Source organism: Zingiber officinale, chromosome 9B (genome assembly GCF_018446385.1).
Source record: "Zingiber officinale cultivar Zhangliang chromosome 9B, Zo_v1.1, whole genome shotgun sequence".
Classification (NCBI taxonomy): Eukaryota; Viridiplantae; Streptophyta; class Magnoliopsida; order Zingiberales; family Zingiberaceae; genus Zingiber; species Zingiber officinale.
Window position 1 is genome coordinate 112,515,767 of NC_056003.1, and position 25,627 is coordinate 112,541,393.

At 36.9% G+C, this 25,627-nt stretch overlaps 1 protein-coding gene across 3 annotated transcripts in view; it reads right to left on the minus strand.

Moving 5' to 3' along the window:
* LOC122022662 (squamous cell carcinoma antigen recognized by T-cells 3-like) overlaps positions 1–1,703 on the minus strand; it is a 32,423-nt gene extending 30,720 nt beyond the window's left edge. For all 3 annotated transcript variants that reach the window (XR_006123056.1, XM_042580716.1, XM_042580717.1), the window contains exons 1-2: positions 1,446–1,703; positions 1,160–1,293 (exon numbers count right to left, since the gene is read on the minus strand). Coding sequence is in view for 2 of the 3 variants with exons in the window: in XM_042580716.1 (XP_042436650.1) it covers positions 1,160–1,293; positions 1,446–1,601 (290 nt within the window). In the remaining variant the exon portion in view is untranslated. The remainder of the gene's footprint in view (positions 1–1,159; positions 1,294–1,445) is intronic.
* Between the last annotated feature and the right edge of the window lie 23,924 nt (positions 1,704–25,627).

Here is a 25,627-nt window from a genome sequence, read left to right on the forward strand (position 1 = left end):
AAGCAAAATGGCCAAAGTGCTCAACAAGGTGGGACAGATATTAAATTCCAAAAAACTAACTCAAGCACCAGTATATGCAATTTGTGCAACAATAATGCATAAAAGTATGTTTACATTAGTAAAAACTCTAAATCTAGTGTGTACATAAGAGTTATTATTTTTCATCAAGACAATTAGTTGACACTAGATGAGTCTACAGAAATTCAATTCCAATAATATGTTGTGTACATATATTAGCATCTTAAGGAAACTTTAATGAATATGAATTCTATATTCATGATGCCCGTGTTACATCTCTATCAAGTTATCAAAAGCCTTGATTAATGAATTTGTGAACTTTCTTTTTGAAATTAAAAAAAAAAGTTTAACATGACTAGCAACATTATAATATTGCTTCAGATCTTGTAATGTTCATACAAATAATTCATAGGACATAATTCATAGGACAAAGGGAACATAAGATTTATTCGTTTGCAACACAAATACAGGAATTCATAACTGAAGAACCTATGAACACCTTCAGTAAGTATTACTATGATATCCTCAGCCTTGGAGAATTTGGATGGCCTGTACCATTATACAGTGTGAGAATATTTGAAAATTGCAATTTTCATAACTTTTCAATGTAGTGGAGTTATTACATAACACAAAATAAAGTGAAAGGAGAAAAGACACAATATACTCTACATGACATGAATTGGATTTGGAAAGAGTTATTGGAAATCTATGACCAGATGACTTCAAAGGAAATCAAAATAATACAAAAACATGAAAATACCTCAGGGAAATAACTAAGAGTTAGCTCTTATACCTCCAAACTCCATGTCGCTTGAACTCAAGAAACAATGATGAATAAGATTGCAAATAGTCTAAACAATACTGCCGATGATGTTGCTAACTATTGTTCATATTACAAAACCAAAAGTAAGTGTCTCGTGATAGCATCCTGTAGATGGAAAAGTGATTGAATTTCTCACTTCGATAATATTTAACAATCAACACGACATCAAATGAAATTTGTGCAGGTTGGGAGCATCATTTGAGTGCAGAATAAGTGATGCATGCACAGTTTGATATCATCCCTCGTGCTGAAGGGGAGGAGTAAAACGCACTTCACTATGAGAAACCCTAAATTCAAATGACGAGCAAGAGCGACTACCTCGAGCACAAGGAAATTTCGTCTTTAATCCACTCCTGCCACATCTCCGGGCTTAAAGGGAACCGCTGGTTCATTGATTCCCTCGCCTGCCGCAGCTTCTCGAGATGACCATACTTGCGCAAACATTGAATATACTGCACGAGCGAAGGAGAGCAGACAATCAGGCGAAGGTGGTGTTAGCGGAAGAGAGAACGAACAGAATCCAGAAGTAAAAGCTGGTCACAGGAACTGAATAAATGAATCAAAATCATCAGGGTTGGCTGGTAATGTGAGAGGGAGGGGTTACCTGGACGTAGGTACCGTACTCGAAGGGATTCTCGGCGAGAGACTTCTCTAGGGTTTGAATCTGGAGATCTTCGGCGGCTTCGTCATCGTCCGACGAGGAAGAGGAGAGGGGGGAGCTAGGGTTCCCGTTCTCCGGCTCCTCGAGGGATTTCTCCATCCCAGCGTCACCCACAGTAGTTGCGATGACGAAGGCGGCTTCTCTTTCGACTCAGTTACTCTCTCTCAGGCTCAGTTTTACGGCTGCGAAATCTGGAGTAGAGAAAATAGAATAATTTTATTTTCATGTTTTTTTATTGACGGGATTGGCCTTGATTTAGTTGTGTTGATTTCAATTTATGCCCCTAAGTTTGCTCCTTTTTTGAAATTTCCCTCAAAGTTTAATTATTATCAAAATTCCCTTTCTAGTCTTCGATCAAACCAACCACGCAAATACATGGAGGCCACATGTGATGTAAAAAAATAAAAAAAATAATTATCGTCATCCCAAACATCCTTAGACTATTTTTTTTTAAATAGTAGTAAAAGATGATTTATTCATCTTAACATCTTCGTCAGTCGTCCCAAGAGGATTCTAATATTCTCTTGAAGATCTTATAGAAAAGAGATAAATAATCGTACCAAATAGTCTTCTAAATTGGGAGAACCTATTTTTCTAGGAGAATGAAAAGTAGATGATTAACTCATGCACATTAGAAAGTGTGTCAAAGTTGTTCGACGAAGTTTTTTGGATGCTTTAGTCACACAGGATGAAGGTAAAAAGAATGCAAATACATTAGAAAGTGTGAGATCGTAAATCTATTTTTGATAAATATGCTTAAGCATGTAATGACAATCGACATGGGGGCATTGTTGGGTATGATTGCTTGTGTCATAAGTAACGGCGAGTCAAAATATAAAAGCCTCGAGCTGATAATCTACCTGATTAAATTTTTTTCTTCCTTCCTTTCTTACATTCTTCCTTGCTCCTCTTTCTCAACTTATCGCCTCAGGCTAAAGCCCGGGTAAAGCAATACGTGGCTCTACCCTTGGTTGTGAAATGAAAAATCATGTTTAAGTTATGACCCATAGTAGCTTCAAGAATTCAGGGTAAAGAGCTCAAGGAACTTAGAGAGAAAAGTTGGATAGAGAAGAACTCGAGCACTTTCAAGATCTTGGAGAGTCACATGCACCTGAAAGAGGAAAACTCAAGGAGTTCTTGCTAGTTCTTATAAAAATCTAAACCATATAAATTCTAAAATACAAAGAACTCACATATAAGAAATACAAGAATAAAAAAACTCTAGTTTCATCAATCAAACATGGCATAACATAGTAATACACAAACTGAAAAACAAGAAAACATGATTAAAGAGCAATTATCCTTGTCTTTTATCATCATCTGGGAGATCTTGAGGAAGAAGAATTAGCGGAAGTAAATGAGAAAGATCTTCCTTGGGTGTTAGGGTTGATAGCACCTAAAAGATTTAGGTTAATAGGGAACCAAGAGTTCTATCAAGATTTTCCTAAACCCTCGGGGATCTCCATTTTGTATATGAATTTAATCTGTTATCAGCCTATAGATAATAACGGATTGAGCTAAAAAGTTCTACACATTAAACACATAGCCAATAACCTAAAACTCAATAAATATAAATTAGATCACTTTAAATGGTTCGAATTGTATTCACATGTTCAACTTACAAATAAGATTACCTAATATGGATAATAAAAATCAACAATATCCTACTTGAGCTACATGTGATTATATGTGAAATACAAGTAAAACTTTAGTTAATATCAAGATACCCTTATAAATAATCTAGTCTATTAACTTCATTGGTATAAGATTAAAGAGGTCTAGCTACTATATATGATCATAATAAACTCCAACAATAATTATAATACCAATATCATTACAGACATAGATCAAGATGTAGATGTATAATATGTAAAATTATATAAAATGTGATCAATACATGTCAATTTTTAACTAGTTTTAAGGTGACCTCAAAAGAAGTCAAATTATATTTGCAAAAACTTTATGCTAAACTACAAGAGCAAATCATGATCCAAACTTTATTATTCCAAAATTAATCTATGTCACATTTACAAATACCAAATATTAAGCAGTAGCAGTAAATCATGATATTGTATTTCAGAGTGTCCAACAAACAAAAAAAAATCTCATGAATATTTTGAATTTTAAGTACGTATAATATCAAAACAAATATTTATCTTTATTATCAAATATAGAGTAATAAAATAAATACAAACTCTCACTAAATAAGTTTTTCTTCTATAAGGACTCTCATATCCATAACATGCACATGAAACACCTTAGCACCAAACCTTTGGTGAGTGGAAATGTCAATATGGAATCTGTGCTAATGTGTTTTATCATAAACTGATGACTCTGAACTCTTTCTTTAACTATTAGAAACTTGATGTCGATGTACTTAGATTTCGACGAACTACGATTGTTCTTGGCATAAAGTTCTACGACTTTATTATCACACTAGATCCTAAGTGGTATGTCAATGACATCAACGATCTAAAATGCTACAATGAAGTTTCGCATGCAGCCAAATCTCATGATTGGATATTTTATAGCATGCTACCAACTTTGCTTTCATAGTAGAAGTGGTTACTAGCATCTATTTGATGCTTTTCCAAGATATAGTCTCTCTAGCAAACATAAAAATATATATCAAAGTGGACCTCTTGCTATCCAAGCATCCAACAAAATCAGAGTCTGAATAATCAATCACCTCTAGGTGATCTGATCTCCGATATGTGAGCATATGTTATGTAGCTCTTTAAAATACTACATCACTCTCTTTACCGCTTTTCAATGCGATAATTCTAGGTTACTTACATATCTGCTTAACATTTCCACTATAAACGCTATATCTAATCGAGTATAAACTTGTGCATATATGAGACTTTCCATTGCTGACGCATATGAGAATTATTCAATCTCCTTTATTTTCAATTCAAGCTGTGGATACTATTATAAGCTGAACTTGTCACCTCTTGACGCAGGTGTATCACCAGGTGTATAATTTTGCATGTCATATCTTATAAGTATCTTTTCAATATAGGTTTGTTGTGAAAGTTCAAGAATGCCTCTTGAATAATTATGATAGATCTATATACCTAAAACGAAACATGTTTCACCAAGATATTTCATTTCAAAATTATCAAATAGAAATGACTTGGTTACATGCAGCAGACCCTTATTATTGCTAGCAAGTAATATATCATCCATGTACAGAATAAGTATAAAAACTTGCTTCTACTGAACTTGACATATATACACTCACTAACGAAGTTCTCTTTAAATCTAAATAAGGTAACCATTTGATCAAATTTTGATATCATTGATGGGACACTTGTTTTAAATCATAAATGGACTTCTTTAATCTATATACTAAATATTTTGAGTCCTTAGACTCAAAGTTATCTTGTTGTACCATATATAGAGACTCCTCTATGTTTCCATTGAGGAATATAATTTTACGTCCATTTGATGTAGCTTCAAATTATAATGAGCTATAAGTGTCATGATTACCCTAATGAAGTCTTTCATCGACACAGGTAAAAAAGTCTCCTTATAATCAATGTCTTATTTCTATGTGAATCTTTTAGCAACAAGACGTGCCTTGTACTTTTTGATATTAACCCTTGAATCTCGCTTAGTTTTAAATATTCATTTACAACCAACGAATTTTGAATCTTTAGACAATTCGACAAGTTTCCAAATATCATTGTATACCATAGATTTTAACTCTTCTTACATACGTTAATCCACCTTTAAAGATTAGACCATTGTTTAACTTCTTGAAAAATGTAAGATCACTTTCCAACCTTATGTCAAAATCATACTCTTGGAGATAAACATAATCATGAGAATTCATGATTCTCCGTTCCCTTGTGGATCGCCTTAAAAACACTTATATTTGAGGTCGTTGAGGTACTTACTTATCAATATGAGGCAATACTTCAATTTAGTGGTATACTCATCTAATTGAATTGGAGATATCATGGGCATATCTTGATTCACTACGCTTACTGGATGTACAATATCCATAATGTGCAGTATGATAATCATACCACTAATGATCGCACTAGTAGTGACCACAAGAGGATTACCAACACTTTCCTCAAAATATACTTTCTTAATTTTTATCACTCCTATTATCCTCAATGAATTTTGTGTTCTCTATTTTGATGAAAGATCTCTTAGAGAGATAATAAAATTTATACCCCTTAACTTTTCAAAGTAATCTACAAAATTATAGCTAACTATTCTTGAGTTCAGTTTCATTTCGTTAGGCCTATAAGGTCTAGCCTCAGCTGAATAATCCTAGACATGTAAATACCTAATACTAGGCTATCTACCAGTCCACATCTCAAATGAGGATTTATTTACTAACTTACTGTTGGAGTGTATACTAAAAGCCTAGCTTTTGTATAAATATTTATAAGAATCACATTGGTCAAGTGTTTACATTTATATATACCAAATGTAGATATTCAATTAATTTATATTGTAAATAACATAGTGTGTGGTGTCACACACAGAAGATCATGTTATCGGTTCTTTATAAATTATAAACAGTAGCTCACGACTAAGATGGAAAGGAACAAACCATTGGAATGGTCGTAGTGTAATTATGTATTAGTTTATCTTGACTAATAGATTATACTAGTACACTCTAAGTGTATTGAGCAGGACCATTTAAGGTAAGTTTTTTTTATACTGATTTAATAAAAGAACTAGACCTTAGTTATTATGGAAGTGTGTGCTCTTAATCCTAATATAATAACAAGCACATGTATTTAATATTTATTTCTTTGACTTATCAAAGGGTGAGATTTAGTTCGATAAATCAAAATACCCGATAAGTTGGGAAATGATGTTACTTATAGTGTGTGTTGTTGATTATAGAAGGAATCTGTGTCCTAGTTATCTAGGTTGAGAATGTCCCCAAGAGGAGCTCATAAGGATTGTCATGTTAAACCCTGCAGGTGGACTTAATCCGACATGACGATAAGGTTGAGTGATACTACTCTTGGACTAAGATATTAATTAAATGAGTTGTCAGTAACTCACTTAATTAGTGGACATTCGACATCTTAAATACAGGGAGACTAACACACTCATAATAAGAAGAAGCCCAAAATGTAATTTGGGATTAGTGCGGTAGTTCAATAATAGTTCTTTAATGGAATGAATTATTATTGATGGAATTAAGTTGTGTGTTCGGGGTGAACACGGGAAGCTTAATTTCATCGGGAGACCAAAACCAATTCCTCCTCTCGGTCCCTATCGTAGCTTCTTGTATATAGAGATTTATACCCACCACATACCCACCTTCTTACCCAACCTATAGGGGTCGGCCAAGCCAAGCTTGAAGCTCAAGCTTAGGGCCGGCCAAGCCTAAAGGTTGAGCCTTAAGGTGGCCGGCCAATAGCTTGGAGCCCAAGCTTAGGTGGCCGGCCACATCATATTAAAAAGGGTTTTTTATTAAAATTATTTCTTATGTGGATATCATGGTTTTAAAAGAGAGTTTGAAATTTAAATCTTTCCTTTTATAGCTTTCTACAAAAGATTAAGAAAAGATTTGAAATATTTCCTTATTTGTAGATTGAAAGGAAATTTTAATTTTGAGAAAACTTTCCTTTTTTAACCATGTTTATAATTTAAAAGAGAGTTTAAAAATTAAATATCTCTTTTATAAGTTTCTACAAAAGATTAACAAAAGATTTGATATCTTTCCTTATTTGTAGATTGAAAGGAGATTTTAATTTTTAGATATAACTTTCCTTTTGAAAATTATCCACATGTTTAAAAGAAAGATTTTAATTTATAAAATTTCCTTTTTATAATCCACCATGAAGGGAAAAATTATTGGAGAAATTTTTATAAATTTTCGGAAGCAAATAAGGAAGTTTTAATTTGTGTTTAAAATTTTATTTACTTGGAGATTTTAATGTGGCCGACCATTGAAATTGGAAAAAGAAATTTAATTTTAATTAATTAAAATTTTCTTTTTCATAGAAAAATAATTAAGGAAGTTTTTATTTAAATTTCCTTATTTGCCAAGACCAAGGATTATAAAAGAGGGGGTAGAGGTGCTTTCATGGTTAACGACTCTATTATTCTTTTCCTCCCTCTCTTCCTTGGTGTGGTGGCCGGCCTCTTCTTCTTCTCTCTTCTCCTTCTTATGGTCGAACCATCTTGTTCTCTTGGAGTCCTTGTGGTGGCCGGATCTAGCTTGGAGAAAAGGAGAGAAAGGAGGCTTCGTTCTTGCATCCCTTGGAGCTTGGTGGTGGTGGCCGAACCTCATCCTCTCTTGGAGTCTTGTGGTGGCCGAACCTTGCAAAGAAGAAGAAGGTGCTTGGTGGTTCTCATCTCGGAAGATTGTTGCCCACACAACGTCCGAGGTTAGAAGAGGAATACGGTAGAAGATCAAGAGGTTATTTTTGCTTACAAAGAAATGTATAACTAGTAATTATTTTCCGCATCATTCTAGTTTTCTTTGTATAGCTATTTTTGGAAATACCAAACACAAGAAGCATGTGATTCTAGAGTTTTCGAATTTGTTTTGAAGTTGTGTTTTTTTTTATTTTTAGAATTTGTTATTCGATTGTTCTTTTTGGTTAACCTAGAGTTATTTAAGGAAATTAAATATTAGCTTTTCGTAAAAGGCTTTGTCTAGGCGATGGTGGTTGCTCCCATATCCAAGAAGGCCATATGGCTCACCATGCAGTCTTAGAAGCCAATTTTAGAAATTAATATTTAATAAAATTAATAACTTAGGTAGATTTGAATCAATAGTGTTAAGTTCCGCTTGCGATTCAAATCTAAACCATTAAGAACAGATAAGTTAAATTTGGAATCAATGATGTTAAGTTCCGTCTGTGATTTCTAATTTAACTTCTAAAGAACACAATAGGTTATTTAAGGAAAGGTTCGACACTTGTATAAAATTTTTGTACAGTGGAGCCGCTACGGTTTTCCTAGGACTAACCAACAATTGGTATCAGAGCTAGGGTTTGCCTCTGTGTGTTTGGTTTTCAAATTATGTTATGCACATGTCATACATAATTTAGGCAGGATAATAGTAGGATGTGCTAACTTTGTGGTTGCAGGCTCCAACTATTATGACATATAGATATTGTGTGTGATTGGACCCTTGGACATGTCAAGGGCATTTTATTGTGTGTGCATGATTGTATGTAATTAAATACAGCAGGAGCTGTATTAGTTATTAGGTTTTTACATTTTTGTTTGATCTAGAATACATGTACATTCCTTTATGGAATATAGGATCGATGTATGTAAAATTCTATATTTGTCACGGATCGGATACTTGCGAGGCGTGATACTTTTGGAGCACCAGAGGCGCAGCAGAATAAGAAGCAAGATTGATGCGACGACTCGACCTGATGGCGATAGCTAAAGATGGCAGCAGCTAGGGTTGAAGCACATGAAGGACAGTGAAAGAAGAAGCCATAATAGTTAGAAAATTAATTTCCATATTTATTGCTTTATTTACTGTGATGTGTGTGTGCATGTGATGAATGCTAGATTAGGTTAAAATCTCTCACCTTAAATAACTAAGTAGGAGAGGGATTAGTATATTAATCACACGGTCTCCATTACTGGTTTGTAAGTGATGCAACAAGCTTGCGTGTTGGCTCTGAGTGCCTCCCTCCACAACGGATGAGTTTGTTTGCGGATCACTAGATCAAACTTCCTTAAGGGATGATTATAGGAAGTTATTTAGGATGTTTGTGATCTTCTCCAACTGAAGGGGCACAATTCTATTTAATGGACTTAGTATCAAGTAATGGTATATACTTAGACACATTTAATAGTATCCTCCCCAACGGAGTCACTACTATCACTTGTGTGACCAAAGGGAAACCAACTATTGATTTGTCATAAAACTAGATTGGCAAGATAATAAAATTAATAAACCCCTCTTACAAATGTTTGATTTTGTATACGTCCACACTAACGTGGCATACAAGATTCATGGTGTTTGAGGTAATTTTATTTGTCAAAAAGTTAGATTGACAAGATAATCAATGGGTAAAACCCTCCTCTTACAAATGTTGATTTTGTATACGTCCACACTAACATGGCATGTAAAATTCACGGTGTTTTGAGGTGTTGGTAAATTTAAATAGTATTGTTTGAGGAATCAATATTATTTTAAATTTAGAGTCTTGACCAAATATTTGATCAAAGACAGACCAACTATTAATTTTATTTGTCATAGGTTGACGAGATAATAAAATTAATGGATTAAATCTCCTTTTAGAACTTGTATACGTCCACACTAACGTGGCATACAAAATTCACGGGGATTTTGAGATGTTGGTCTTGACCAAATATTTTTTGTGATTCTTAGGATTTCAAATGTTAGTCAATCCCCTAGTTGTTATACTATAGAATAGACTTAGTAGTCCCAATTGTAATGATTGGAAAACTTGGACATTAAGGTAGACTGTCCTCTCAGAACTGAGAACAATAACGGTGTATTTTATTAGTTGTTGAAATATATTTAGTGGTGTTATCTACCGATACCTGGTGTATAGATACAGGAACCACTGATTATGTCTGCAATTCATTACAAGGGTTCCAGAAAATCTGACAACTATATAAATCACCGTCCACATGGGTACTGTTGTAAAAGTAGCAGCTGTTGCAGTGGGAGATGTTTATTCTTTGATAGGAATAAAACATGGATTTTAGGAAATTATTTTTAAGTACCAAGTTTAGAAAGAAATTTATTTCAGTTTCTAAACTATTTAAAGAATAAATATTGTGTCTATTTTGATAACAAAGTTGTTATCGAGAAAATAGGAAAGATATCTGTTCTGGTACGTTGGTTGGCAATTTATAAATCCAATAACTCCTACAATGTAATAAATGGAAATTAATGACACATCTTCTTACTTTAAGAGAAAGCAACCTTCGAAAATGAACCAATCATATTTTTGGCATCTAAGGCTAGGTTATATTAACTTGAGTAGGATTCAAAGGATCTTAACCAATAAACTCTTGGGTTATTTGGTAGTGGAAATCTTTTCAACCTGCGAGTCTTACTTGGAAGCAAAAATAACCATGAAGCTTTTAAGTCTAAGGGGTTTAGAGCCAAAGATATGTTGAAATTGGTTCGTTATGATTTGTGTAGACCTTTGACTATCCAGGCAAGAGGTTATTTCAAATATTTCGTCTCTTTTATAGACGACTATTCGAGATAAGGATACATTTACTTGACAAATCGCAAGTCTAAATGCTTTGATTAGTTCAAAGAGTACTAGGCTGATGTGGAGTAACGTCAAGGTAAAAGTATCAAGACACTGTTGGTGCAACCTTAGGTCAAGGTTGACCTGGTTGACCCGACTCGAGGTGACGTGACTCGAGTTGTATTTTGATGTTTGACTTGGAAAGATTGTCGGTGCAACCTTAGGTCAAGGTTGACCTAGTTGAGTTGCATGTTGATGTTTGACACTCATGGAAGAGTTGTATTCTTGATATGGGACAAGAATAGATGTTTGGAAGATTATTGGTGCAACCGTAGGTCAAGGTTGACCTGGTTGACCTGATTCGGGAAAAAGTCCAAGTATGGAGACTTGGCAACGGAAAAGTCCAAGCAGGGAGCTTGGCACTGGAAAAGTCCAAGTAGGGAGACTTGGCACTGGAAAAGTCCAAGCAGGGAGCTTGGCACGCAAAAAGTCCAAGTATGGAGACTTGGCACGGGAAAAGTCCAAGTATGGAGACTTGGCACTGGAAAAGTCCAAGTATGGAGACTTGGCACGGAAAAGTCCTAACTGGGATGTTAGGCAGCTGGAAAGTCCTGGTGAGTGAAGCCAGGCAGTGGGAAAGTCCTAACTGGGATGTTAGGCAGTTGGAAAGTCCTGGTGAGTGAAGCCGGTGAAAGTCCAGTCCTAACTGGGATGTTAGGCAGTGTGGAAAGTCCTGGTGAGTGAAGCCGGGCAAGGGAAAATCCAGATAGATCAAGGATGATCGGACATCTGGTGTTGAGGAAAGTCCAAGTAGGTCAAAGGGATTGACCGGACACTTGGCGAGGAATTCTAGCAGGTCAAGGGAGTGACCAGATGCTAGGGATGAAGTACCAATAGGTCAAGGTTGACCGGATATTGGTTTGGAAGGTTTGAGACTTGGTTTGGGCAAAAACCAAGCTCTGGATCGGTCTGCAGACCGATCCAGTGATACGTTTGTGTATCTGAAGGTTGTGGGCTTACTGATCGGTCTGGGGACCGATCAGCATGGAGCCTGATCGGTCCCCGGGACCGATCAGGGACGCTGGGATCGGTCCGAGGACCGATCAGATTCCACACAGAGAGTTGGGCAACTCTCTGTGAAGCCTTCTGATCGGTCTGGGGACCGATCAGCACAGGGCCTGATCGGTCCCCGCGACCGATCAGGCAAGCCCCAGACCGATCAGGCTGAAGCCTGATCGGTCCAGGTTCTAGCCGTTGCTACGCAACGGCTAGTTCTCTGCTCTTCTTCTTCACAGGTATAAAAGAGGGCTACAGGACTTCGATGAAGCTCTCTCCTTTAGCTACTCCTTCTTCCTTCTGGAAGTTCTCTCCTGCCTGAAGCTTCTGCTTCTTCTTCCTGCTGAGCTTTGTTGAGCTCGTTGGGTGCTAAAGCTTCGCGTGAGCTTCTTCCTGTTGCTGGTTTTCTAGCTAGGCTTGGATCCGAGAAGCTGCTGCTTCACCAGGGTTCCTGCTGACTTCAAGAAGGCAAGCAAGTGTTGTTTACATTTCTGTTCTTGTTTTCTTGTTCCTATTTGTACTCCTATTGCTGTTGCAAAGATTGTGGTGAGGTTTCTCCACCCACAAGGAGTATCTATTAGCCGGGTTTCCGGGGACTCATCCACTGACGGATTGGTAGGCTTCGTCCACCTTACGGACACGCCGAGGAGTAGGAGTTCATCTCCGAACCTCGTTATATGGTTTGTCTTTCTTCTCCTGTTTTCTTTCTACGTTGTATTTCCGCTGCACTAACCTAATCGTAGGAAGAAACGAGAAAGATTGGGGTCGGCTATTCACACCCCCCTCTCTAGCCGTACGAAGGATCCTAACAGACACTACGGTTAAATCATAGTGGCAAGAACCTCTTAGGAGAGTTTAGGAGTCACTTATCTGAAGACGGGACTCAATCCCAACTAACTGCACCTGGTACACCCCAACAGAATGGTGTAGAAAAAAAAGGTATAAGACTCTTATGGAAATGAGTAGATTGATGATGAGTTATTCAGAAAATTATCAAATTCGTTTTAAGGATATACTCTGAAAACGAAAGTGAACATAGTACCTTCCAAGACAGAACTCTCTACTCATATAGAATTGCTAAATAGGTGTAAGCCTATTTTGAAGCATATTCGGATTCAGGTAGTCCAGCACATATGTTGAAGAGAGACAATGATAAGTTGGACAGGAGTTCACTTGTTTGTGGGTTATCCTAGATAAACGAAAGTAGATTTATAGTCTTAAAAATCAGAAGGTCATTGTTAGCATCAATGACCGATTTTTAGAAAAGGACTATGTAATAAACCACGAACCCATAAGTAAATTTGTTCTTAAGGAAATAATAAAGGACATGTCTAATCTAGTACCAACTGTACAAGATGAAATATCACAAAAAACTACAACACGTATCATAAATGATACACAATTACAGACTGTGCCTTATCGTAGTGGGAGGGTTGTCAAACAACCTAAAAGATTCATATTTTGGGAGAGTCTTTGGACTTGATTCCAAATGAACATGAGCATGATCCCGGATATATAATAAAACACTCCAAGATAAAGATGCAGCATCTTGGCAAAGAGCAATGAATACAGAATTAGAATATATGTATTCTAATAAAATCTGGAAGCTTGTAGAACCACCAGATGGTGTAAAAGCCATTAGGTGTAAAAGGTCTACAATAGGAAAAGAAGGATAGACAGGAAGGTGTGAACTTCCAAAGCAAGGCTTGTTGAAAAGGGAAACCTTTTACCGGTAGTCATGTTTTAGTTTATCCGGATTCTTTTATCTATTGCTGCTCATATGGACTATGAGATTTGGCAAATGGATGACAAGACAGCTTTCCTTAATGGAAGTCTTGAAGGAAACATCCATATAAAGCAACCAGAGGGATTCATTACAAAGGCCAAAAGAGCATTTTGTTTGTAAGCTCAATCAGTCTATGGACTGAAGCAAGCTTCAAGGTCTTGGAACATCTGGTTGTAATCCAGTCTTATGGATTTAGTTACTGGATAAGTCTTGTGAATATAAGAAGTGTGATGGAAATGTGGTGATATTTCTTGTACTATACATAGATTACATTATTGATAGTTGGAAACAATATCAAGGAGTTATCGGAAGTAAGGGTATGGTTGTCCAAGTAATTCGTTATAAAGAACTTAGGAGAATGAGCACATATTCTTGGGAACAAGGTTCGCAAGAAAAGAATGTTGTGTTTATCCCAAGCTTTATATAACGAGCTCGTTTTAGCATGCAAGACTCCAAGAAAGGTTTTCTATCTTTTAAGCATGGAGTGTCTTTATCTAAAGAGATGTCTCCGATGACATCAAAGGAGATTGAGGACATGTAGGCAGTTCTTATGCTTCAACATTTGGACAACCTAATGTATGTTATGCACGAGATCGTATATCTGTTTTGCCTAGTGCATAGTTAAGCATATATCAAAGTAACTCTGGACAAGGACATTGGACTGCAAGAAAGCATATATTGAAGTACCTTAGAGACACTTGAGATTATATGCTAGTTTATAAGGCAGTTAATTTGGTCCCTGTGGGTTGCACGGATTTTGACTTCCAATCGGATAGGGACAATAATAAGTTGACCTCGGGGTTTTGTATTTACTTTAGGAGGTGAAGTCATAACTATGGAAGAGTGATAAGCAAAGGTGTTTTTTCGGACTCTACCATAAGAAGCTGAGTAAGTGACAGCCTCTGAGGCAGTCATAGAAGTTGTATGACTCAGATACTTCAAGATAGACTTAGATATGATTTCTAGTTTATCCAAAGATTATTACAATTTATTGTAATAATAATGGTGCAGTAGTAAACTCAAAGAAACCATAAGTCTATAAGGCAAGTAAACATAAAAGAGCACAAGTATCACCCAATACGAGACATCGTATAAACGAGGAGAAATTGTTGCCACCTAGATTACATCAAGTGATGACCTGTAGATCCTTTCACTAAAGTCCTTAAGGCAAGAGCTTTTGATGGACATGTTGAAGGGATGGGAATCAGATGTATGGTAGCATTTATGGCAGCATAGTCTTTTAGTATAAGTGAGAGATTGTTGGAGTGTATACTAAAAGCCTAGCTTTTGTATAAATATTTATAAGAATCACATTGGTCAAGTGTTTACATTTATATATATCAAATGTAGATGTTCAATTAATTTATATTGTAGATAACATAGTGTGTGGTGTCACACACAGAAGATCGTGTTATCGGTTCTTTATAAATTATAAACAGTAGCTCACGACTAAGATGGAAAGGAACAAACCATTGGAATGGTCGTAGTGTAATTATGTATTAGTTTATCTTGACTAATAGATTACACTAGTACACTCTAAGTGTATTGAGCAGGATCATTTAAGGTAAGTTTTTTTTATACTGATTTAATAAAAGAACTAGACCTTAGTTATTATGGAAGTGTGTGCTCTTAATCCTAATATAATAACAAGCACATGTATTTAATATTTATTTCTTTGACTTATCAAAGGGTGAGATTTAGTTCGATAAATCAAAATACCCGATAAGTTGGGAAATGGTGTTACTTATAGTGTGTGTTGTTGATTATAGAAGGAATCTGTGTCCTAGTTATCTAGGTTGAGAATGTCCCCAAGAGGAGCTCATAAGGATTGTCATGTTAAACCATGCAGGTGGACTTAGTCCGACATGACGATAAGGTTGAGTGGTATTACTCTTGGACTAAGATATTAATTAAATGAGTTGTCAGTAACTCACTTAATTAGTGGACATTCGACATCTTAAACACAGGGAGACTAACACACTCATAATAAGAAGAAGCCCAAAATGTAATTTGGGATTAGTGCGGTAGTTTAATAAAAGTTCTTTAGTGAAATGAATTATTATTGATGGAATTAAGTTGTGTGTTCGGGGTGAACACGGGAAGCTTAATTTCATCGGGAGACCAAAGTCAATTCCTCCTCTCAATCTCTATCGTAGCCTCTTGTATATAGAGATTTATACCCACCACATACCCACCTTCTTACCCAACCTATAGGGGTCGGCCAAGCCAAGCTTGAAGCTCAAGCTTAGGGACGGCCAAGCCTAAAGGTTGAGCCTTAAGGTGGCCGGCCAATAGCTTGGAGCCCAGCTTAGGTGGTCGGCCACATCATATTAAAAAGAGTTTTTTATTAAAATTATTTCTTATGTGGATATCATGGTTTTAAAAGAGAGTTTGAAATTTAAATCTTTCCTTTTATAGCTTTCTACAAAAGATTAAGAAAAGATTTGAAATCTTTCCTTATTTGTAGATTGAAAGGAAATTTTAATTTTGAGAAAACTTTCCTTTTTAACCATGTTCATAATTTAAAAGAGAGTTTAAAAATTAAATATCTCTTTTATAAGTTTCTACAAAAGATTAACAAAAGATTTGATATCTTTCCTTATTTGTAGATTGAAAGGAGATTTTAATTTTTAGATATAACTTTCCTTTTGAAAATTATCCACATGTTTAAAAGAAAGATTTTAATTTATAAAATTTCCTTTTTATAATCCACCATGAAGGGAAAAATTATTGGAGAAATTTTTTTATAAATTTCCAGAAGCAAATAAGGAAGTTTTAATTTGTGTTTAAAATTTTATTTGCTTGGAGATTTTAATGTGGCCGACCATTGAAGTTGGAAAAAGAAATTTAATTTTAATTAATTAAAATTTTCTTTTTCATGGCAAAAGAATTAAGAAAGTTTTTATTTAAATTTCCTTATTTGCTAAGACCAAGGATTATAAAAGAGGGGGTAGAGGTGCTTTCATGGTTAACGACTCTATTATTCTTTTCCTCCCTCTCTTCCTTGGTGTGGTGGTCGGCCTCTTCTTCTTCTCTCTTCTCCTTCTTATGGTCGAACCATCTTGTTCTCTTGGAGTCCTTGTGGTGGCCGGATCTAGCTTGGAGAAAAGGAGAGAAAGGAGGCTTCGTTCTTGCATCCCTTGGAGCTTGGTGGTGGTGGCCGAACCTCATCCTCTCTTAGAGTCTTGTGGTGGCCGAACCTTGCAAAGAAGAAGAAGGTGCTTGGTGGTTCTCATCTCGGAAGATTGTTGCCCACACAACGTCTGAGGTTAGAAGAGGAATACGGTAGAAGATCAAGAGGTTATTTTTGCTTACAAAGAAATGTATAACTAGTAATTATTTTCCGCATCATTCTAGTTTTCTTTGTATAGCTATTTTTGGAAATACCAAACACAAGAAGCATGTGATTCTAGAGTTTTCGGATTTGCTTCGAAGTTGTGTTTTTTTTATTTTTAGAATTTGTGATTCGATTGTTCTTTTTGGTTAACCTAGAGTTATTTAAGGAAATTAAATATTAGCTTTCCATAAAAGGTTTTGTCTAGGCGGTGGTGGTTGCTCTCATATCCAAGAAGGTCATGTGCCTCGCCATACAGTCCTGGAAGCCAATTTTGGAAATTAATATTTAATGAAATTAATAACTTAGGTAGATTTGAATCAATAGTGTTAAGTTCCGCTTGCGATTCAAATCTAAACCATTAAGAACAGATAAGTTAAATTTGGAATCAATGATGTTAAGTTCCGTCTACGATTTCTAATTTAACTTCTAAAGAACATAATTGGTTATTTAAGGAAAGGTTCGGCACTTGTATAAAATTTTTGTACAGTGGAGCCGGTATGGTTTTCCTAGGACTAACCAACACTTACTAGATACTCTATTGAGTATGTAAACTGCAGTCTTAAGTGCCTCACCCTATAAAGACTCTGGTAGAGAAGTGAAAGCAAAGCCAACATACTTCTTACCATATCTTTTAGGGTTCGATTTTGATGCTTAGATACACTATTCTGATTGGGTGTACTAGGTATGGTATATTGATGCACAATTACACACTCAAGGAAGTTCAAAAAAGATCTTGGACGTTGTTCACCTGATTCATCATATCGACCATAATATTCATCTCTATAGTTGAATCAGAATGCTTTAATTTTCTTACCCAGTTGAAGTTCAATTTCAATTTTAAAAATTTTAAACATGTCTAAAGATTACGACTTTTCATAAATAAGGTATAAATAGCCAAATTTGGAATAGTTATCTATGAAGCTAATAATATATATATATATATATATATATATATATATATATTTGACATGTCAAAAGAATCGAGAATTTCATATGTCATTAACATTTCTAGACATTGTTTGGATATATGTCCTAAATGTCTATGTCACAACATAAAAGAATTCTTGTCGATCAATTTGCATTTCATACATATACTATGCATTATTACGTTATCAATCGCAAGAGTAAAGATGTTCAATTTATAAAGCTTATCAACCAATGAATCATTGTCAATCAAAACTGAATTAAAGAAAATACCTTTCGGTCTAGATAGAGAAGCTCTCCCTTCTCTCTAGAATTTCTAGAGAGAAGGTGATTGGAAGTTGGTAGGGGCATCAGACTCTGTCTCCGATGGACTATGGTGAGTTCCTCTCCTCTTTTTTCTCTTCTTCTTCACCGGAAAGTCTTCTTCGTTGGTGGTTGTCCTCCTTATGGTGGACGGCCAACACTGGTGGTTCTTGTTGGAGATCTTTAGACCAGCTAAAAGGGGAGTTGAATAACTCGATATCCCAAATCAATTTCCTACATATTCGTTAGCACAGTGGAATACAAACAAAACAAACACGAATATGAAAGTTAATGACAAGAGAAGAATTACAAACCAAAACACGTCGATTTATGTGGTTCGGAGATAACTTTCTTCTACTCCACAACTATCCGTAAGGTGGGTGATCCCTATCTGTCGGTTAGCTCAAGTTTCCTTGTGAGTGGAGAAACCTCATCATAATATCAACCAAGACCTCTTGGATTACAAAGAGCACTTAAGAACTCAGTGACTACTAATTAAGGTTAACCACCACTAATTTTGTCAATTTTAACCAAGCTTCAAAGTCTTAGCTATATTGGTCACGTGTTGAAAAACTCTACCTACCAGTTAACTTGTAAGTATAACTGTTGACTATCCTCTGTGGAACTTCAATCGTTATACTCCAACAGCTCGATACTAATCGACTGCTCCATATTGGCTGAGCGAACAGAAGCATTCTGTTCACTCCCAGTCGACTTACTAGCAAAGTCACCAGTCGACTGGTAATCCCTAAATTTAGGATTTTACCCCGAGTATAATCTCTCTGTACTCGGACCCTCATGACTTACTTGACTCTTCCTCGCAGCTTTAACCTCTTGCCTTCAAGCCTACTTTCTTTGCTCTCGTCTCTCAGATGCATTCAAGCTCGTGGCTTGTCCCAATGTCAATCTTCGCGTATACCTTGAAGTGCGCTTCCCTAGGCCCTCTTGCTGTCTTGTCCACGGTCCTTCGAATGTTCCATCTTTTATCAAATCTGAAGCCATCAAGCTAAGTCATATGTGTATCTTGCAAACCTTCACAAACCAAATACACATATCAAATACAAGGGCAAACCTAACTTAAACATTTTGCCCAAATATCAAAACTCATGGTCATACCGGACCCTCAAGATTGCTCCAACAATTCTATGACTAGGCATTTAGAGGGCATTTTCCATTCTACTGATCATATCGGTGGGTCCTTCTACGAGATAGAGGCTAGCTTCCATCTATCTGGTAAGGATGGCACTTCCCCTCCTCTCAATGTTTCTCGTGGTTTCTTTTTCGATGTTCATCTTTGGTTTTCTCTGGCCCCTTTCTCTCTTGCCTGATTCTCCTATATCTGCCTGCCTGAGTCTGAAGGAAGGACGACCTAGGTGAAGTCTCATTGCAACACACATAATCGGAAGATCTTCTTGGTTTCTCGATGATTTCAGAGCCTGGTACCAGCTAAGGTAGCCACATTGCATGCAAGGAAAGTTATAGTGGAATCAATTTGCATTAATTTTATTAATTAGCAAAGATCTTGGCTTTAATTGAGCATTACATATTGGAAGTATTTGGTGGCAATTCCATTCATTGAAGATTCGAATGGAACCACATCTTTTGGGCGTGGATGTTGATTCATTCAACCTTTGACTTTGGTTTTCTGTTCATACTTTGAACTTCCACATTGAAACATCAAAATGGGAAAGAAGAAAAAAGACTTAAATATCCTCCTTTAAGTCAAACCAAAGGCCCACATACTATGTCATTTGAAGAATCTAGATTTGATAACGTGGAGGCTACATTACACTTGGCAGCAAATGGGTTCAATGACGATTGCGGTGGGGATAGGTTCGAAGAAGACGTCGAGGAAGTTGGTATGGGTTCTCAAGTGGCGGATGATGATATGGCGCCAGAGGATGTGGATGCTCATGACGTGCCACAAGGGACAACAAACCCTCCTCCACAGCATGGTCAGTTCCAGGAAACGACATCACCATTAGAGGAAGGGGAGAATTCGCAAGAGATGCAACAGATGAAGAAAAAAGAGAAGGTATTGTAGGACGATACCACACCTTTGCCATTGAAGGTGGATGCCACCATGCCAGAGGTAGTGCAACAGGAGGAGAAAGCTAATCCATTGGAAGCCAATGATGTTGTAGGAATTGATACCCATCCTACCCAACCGACAAAAAAGAAGGCTTGGGCAAGCTTATTCAGGAACAATCAGAAGTCAACATCGGGCATGTCTTTGGAACAATATGAAGCTAAAGGCGAGAGACTCTCTTTCAATTTTGATGATATTGAAGACACTCTGGGTTTTTATCTTGATGATTGTTTCATGGGCCAATATCTAAGAAGAAATAAAGTCTATGCGATAGCCAATCAATGGAGGGTTCCCTATAGATTTTTCATGTACAAAAGTAGGTGGGTGGTCTATTGTTTGATACGAAAGAGGATTGAGATGGAGTCTTACAAGGAGGATCTTTTTTTCTTTTGGAGTTCCCATTTTCTTAAAGATTATACCAAGGTGTTTTCTCTTCCATAAGGATGGTCGGCTAGTCCCAGCTTGGATCCAAATCCATGGTTTATCACCAGATTATTGGTCACATAAAGTATTGAGCATGATTGGTTCGGAGGTAGGGAAACCCTTATACACGGATAACTTGACACAATTAAGGGAGCGGTTGGAGTATGCTTATCTCTTGGTGGAGGTTCCAATCATTGGGGATAGGGTTTATGAGGTACCAATCACGTTGCCTACTAGAATGTAAATTGATCTCCGAATTGTTTATGAAATGGTGTTCAAATATTGTGAGGTTTGTAAGAAGATTGACCATCAGAAAGAAGACTATGGTGGTGCATCTTAACCAAATATGAATGTGCCTCATGTAGGAAGGTCGTGGTCCAAATCAGCAAGCCACTGGGTGAGAAGGAAATCGAGACCGAGACACAAAAGTTGAGCAAGGCAAACCAATCAACAACCACAACATGTGGAGGATCCAGTGGCACAGAATGAATTGGCAATTGTCGTAGTCAACAACTGTACTCTCATGGCTATTGAACCTCCTATTGTTTGCATTGATATAGCTTAAGGAACTGTTGAGGAGCCACCTATACTAGCTCCCAAAGATGGCGTATCCAATCTGAATAGAGCCACAAGGACGGTAGAGGAGCAGCCACTGCATGTTGTACAACCTGCACAGTCCAGCTTGGGAAGTTTAGCTTTTTCGTCCTCTTCATTCTCTTCAGCTAAATAAAGTAATATGGCAGCAAGTGAGACAATTGATACCATAAATGAGGTGTCAACATCATCCTTATCATCTTTACCGTTAGCCACAACTTAAAATGCAAAGGAGATTGCAGATGGTGGCACACCGACACCAAGGAGTGGGTGACAACTTCAGGCACGAGCAACTGACCGTGGTAGTTAATGAAGGTTGCCACTTGGAATGTTAAGGGCTTCCACAAGTCCCTAAAACAGGGAGGAGTGCAGCACCTCCTCCAACAAAAATATATTCAAATTATAGCACTAATGGAGACAAAACTCAATGTTGACTCTTTAGCCCTGATTTTGCAAAGAAGGTTTTCAGGTATGAGGAATACACACAACTTTGGCTTCTCTAACCATGGTCGTATATTGCTTCTTTGGGACTTGCAAAGGGTGTACATGAATATTATTATGACTACCGATCAGTACATACATTGTCATGTCTAATGTCGTGTTTCCAATAGGGGCTTTTTTGTGACATTTGTATATGGGTTGCATTCGATCGTCTCACGAAGGTCATTATAAGAAGTGCTCATTGATCTGGGAGGTACTATTTCCGATGCATGGATAATTATGGGAGACTTTAACTCACTCTTATCTATTCATGAAAGGCAAGGAGGGTCCCCGGTCACAAACTATGAAATGAGAGATTTGCATATTTTTACACAAGCGTGCGATTTAGTGGACCTTCGATCCATTGGATGCCAACTCACTTGGTCAAATGATAATGTCTCTTGCAAGTTGGATAGGTTTTAGTAAATTTTTTTTTTGTTAATGGCAGATTTTGATGCATATGTGAAGTTTACGGCTCCTGGTAGCCTTTTGAATTACTCTTATATTATTGTGCATACATTATCAAAATATTGGCCTTCAAACCATGCCTTGAAGTTCCTTATCATGTGGTTGTTGCATGAAAATTTAAAAAGGATTGTGGAAGCCTCATGGGCAACCCCGGTAATGGGTAATGCTCAATTCATTCTTAAGACAAAGTTGTATAGATTAAAAGGACAATTGAGGGACCTAAACAAGAAGCATTTTAAACACATTTCGGAAAAAGCAAGAAGAGCTAAGGAAAATCTAGAGGAGATACACAAGGGCATCTTGGATGGAGGGCCGATCACAATGGAGTATAGCAATATTCGAAGGTAAGCTATTCTACTAGCCAAAGTGGAAAAGCAATTTTATCAACAAAGGGAGAAAAATGTATACTTATGGAGCGCTGACAAATGCACCAAGTTCTTTAATGATGTGGTCAAGCTGAATAATAAGGAAAATGTCATTGTTATGCTTATAAAAAGGAGTACGGTGATCAGACAACAAGCTTGGGTGAAGTAGTGAATAAGTTTGTTGACTTCTTTCATGGGTTACTTGGCCAAAATGATGTGTGCAGCACTATCGACAGCAGTGTACTACTAGGAAGGAAGATAACCAATGATCAATCTGTGGATTTATGTAGACCAGTTGGGGAAGAGGAGATAAAGGCGGCCTTACATGACATTAGGTGTGGTAAAGCACCGGGTCCGGATGATTATAGTTCAAAATTCTTTACCTCTTCTTGGGATATTGTTGGTAATGATTTTATTATAGCTATGCATGAAGTTTTCGACATGGGAAACTTCTTAAACAGTGGAATCATTCCTTGATTTCACTTATGCCAAATGTTGACCATGATATAAGTGTATTGGACTACCAGTCTATCTCTTATTGCAATGTTTTTTACAAGGTTATTATAAAAATATTGGTCGGACGATAGGTGATGTGTTGGGATATTTGTTGGACCCAGCTCAAGTGGCTTTTATACAAAGAAGATCTATAGGGGATAATATCAATCTTACTCAAGAGTTGCTACACAAATATGCCCGCAAGCAAATCTCACCAAGATGCATGATAAAGGTGGATCTTAAAAAGGCTTTCAATATGGTGGTCTAGGATTTTCTTATGGCATCCCTAACTCATTGGTTTTGGTTTTCTCTAACGATATTGTGGATGAATTCAATAGTGTGTTACCACGGTGCCCTATTCTATATCTCTTAATGGTGGTATCCATAGATTCTTTAGTGGAATGAGAGGCCTAAGGCAAGGTGATCCTTTATCTCCTTTGCTATTTAGTTTATGTTTAGAAGTATTTTCACGAAGATTGTAGGTGGTCTCCTCTTCACCATCATTCCACTTTCCATCCTATAGTAAAGAGGTTGGAATCACACATCTAGTGTACGCCAATGACTTAATATTATTTGCTAGAGTGGATGAGTCCTCTATTAAGGTGCTTTCGGATTATTTGGGGGTTTTTGGCAAAGAATCAGGGTTGCAAGCAAATCCTTTAAAATCACAAGTGTACATGGTCGTTGTTGAGGCAAGAATAAAGGATCGATTGCTTAACATCATTAGCTTTCAATAAGGTAACTTTCCTTTTCGATATTTGGGGATCCCACTAGGGCTGAAAAATTACGGATTGTAAACTGTAACCCCCTCCTTGATGCTATAAGAAAAAGAATAAATGTATGGCAAAAACATAGCTTGTTATATGCGGGTAAATTAGAATTGGTGGGTACAATACTTCAAGGGATGTAGTGCTTTTTGCTTTTAAAACTACCTATGCTGGTTGGAGTTATTAAAAAGATTAATGCTATTTGTCGTTTGTTTGTTTAGTCTTAGCTTCTAAGTACCCTCCTATATCATGACCCAAAATTTGTACTCCAAAGCAAGATGGTGGATATGGAATTCGGGATCTTCTATCATGGAATGAAGCATTGCTAAGTAAAACCTTATGGGTAATTCAATCCAAGACGGATTCCTTATGGGTCAAATGGGTGCACCTAGAGTATGTACAAGGGACTGATTTTTAACAATGGAATGTTAAAGCTTCAGATTTACCACTGAATAAGAGGCTTATTGACATTAAAACTAACATTCTAAGGGCATCAAATGGAGTTGGGGCAACAAACATGCATATGATGGATTGGTTTATGGGTGAAGAGGAGGGGACTTCCAATGCTTATCGTTTCTTTAAAGCTAGAGGTCCGGAAGTGAATTAGATGCCAGTGGTGTATGTAAGTACCCTGTGGTAATTTTGATGTGATCAACCAAGTTAAGTTATGCCTTATTATCTTTTGATGTCTTATGTCTAAGTGTGCAGGAACTTAAAAGCACAGGAATTCGAGTGAAAGATGCAGCTAGCAAGAAGGGTCGCACGAGTGAGAGTCAATAGGCTCAGTGTGTCCGAGGGATAAGGTGCTACGGAAGAGTACTTTATCGGATGAGAAGGAAGTGTGTGGCTTTTCAGAGGGATGAGAAGCTAGAGCAGAAGACTACTCGAGAAGGCCAGAAAATGGGTTTGGATGAGCCCTATTCCGAATGACCAAGATTATCCAAACGAGCGGCTCTGAATCAGAGTAGACCTAAATAGTCAACAAGATGTTGACTGTCCGAGCGCCTGGACCAAGTCTAGGCGCCTGGACCCCCTGGGTCAGCCCAGGGGCTCCTTGACGGCTGCCTCGTTGAGGAAGGGAGTTCGGGCGCCCGGACCGGGATAAAATTTTATCCTGCACCCATTGCATAGCTGATTGTGTGACAATAAGATTTGTCACACTAGGGGAGCCCAGATCGTGCCACATCAGCAAACGGTCATTTTCTTTCAGTGGGCTATAAATGGAGCCTTGGTCTTCTCCTTTTTGAATAACGCATTCTATACTTCGAAATCTTTTCTGTCTTTCATTTCTGAGTTATTTTCATGTATGAGGCTTGTTTGCCTCCGACATTTTGTTCGTGAAGGAGATCTTGATAGTGAGCTTATCTTACTCGGAGTAGTAATCCTCTGATTATCAACCAAGTAAAAATTCGTTTGTCTTGTACTTGTTTTATTTCATTATATTTTGTTTAAAATGTGTAATTGATAAAGCCCAATTGTTTCAGAAAGGTTTTATCATTTTTATATTGTGTAGTGCAATTTACCCCCTCTTGCCAGCTGTAAGAGACCTATAATTAGTATTAGAGCAAGGTCATCTCAGAACGACTAACCGCCAACTGAAGCAAAGACGATGGCCGGAACAAGCATCCACCTGCCGAAGTTCGAAGGAGACTTCACAAACTGAAAGAAAAAAATGGAGGTATGCTTTAAAACATATTTCAATATATTTTTCATTTTAAAAAATGGTTTTGCATACCTTCTGATAATAACGATGAGTTGAAGAAAGAAGAACACTGGACGAAGAAGGAACAAGTCAAATTGTTGCAAATGAAAAAATAGAATTTCATCTACTAAGCGCGCTGCCACCACAA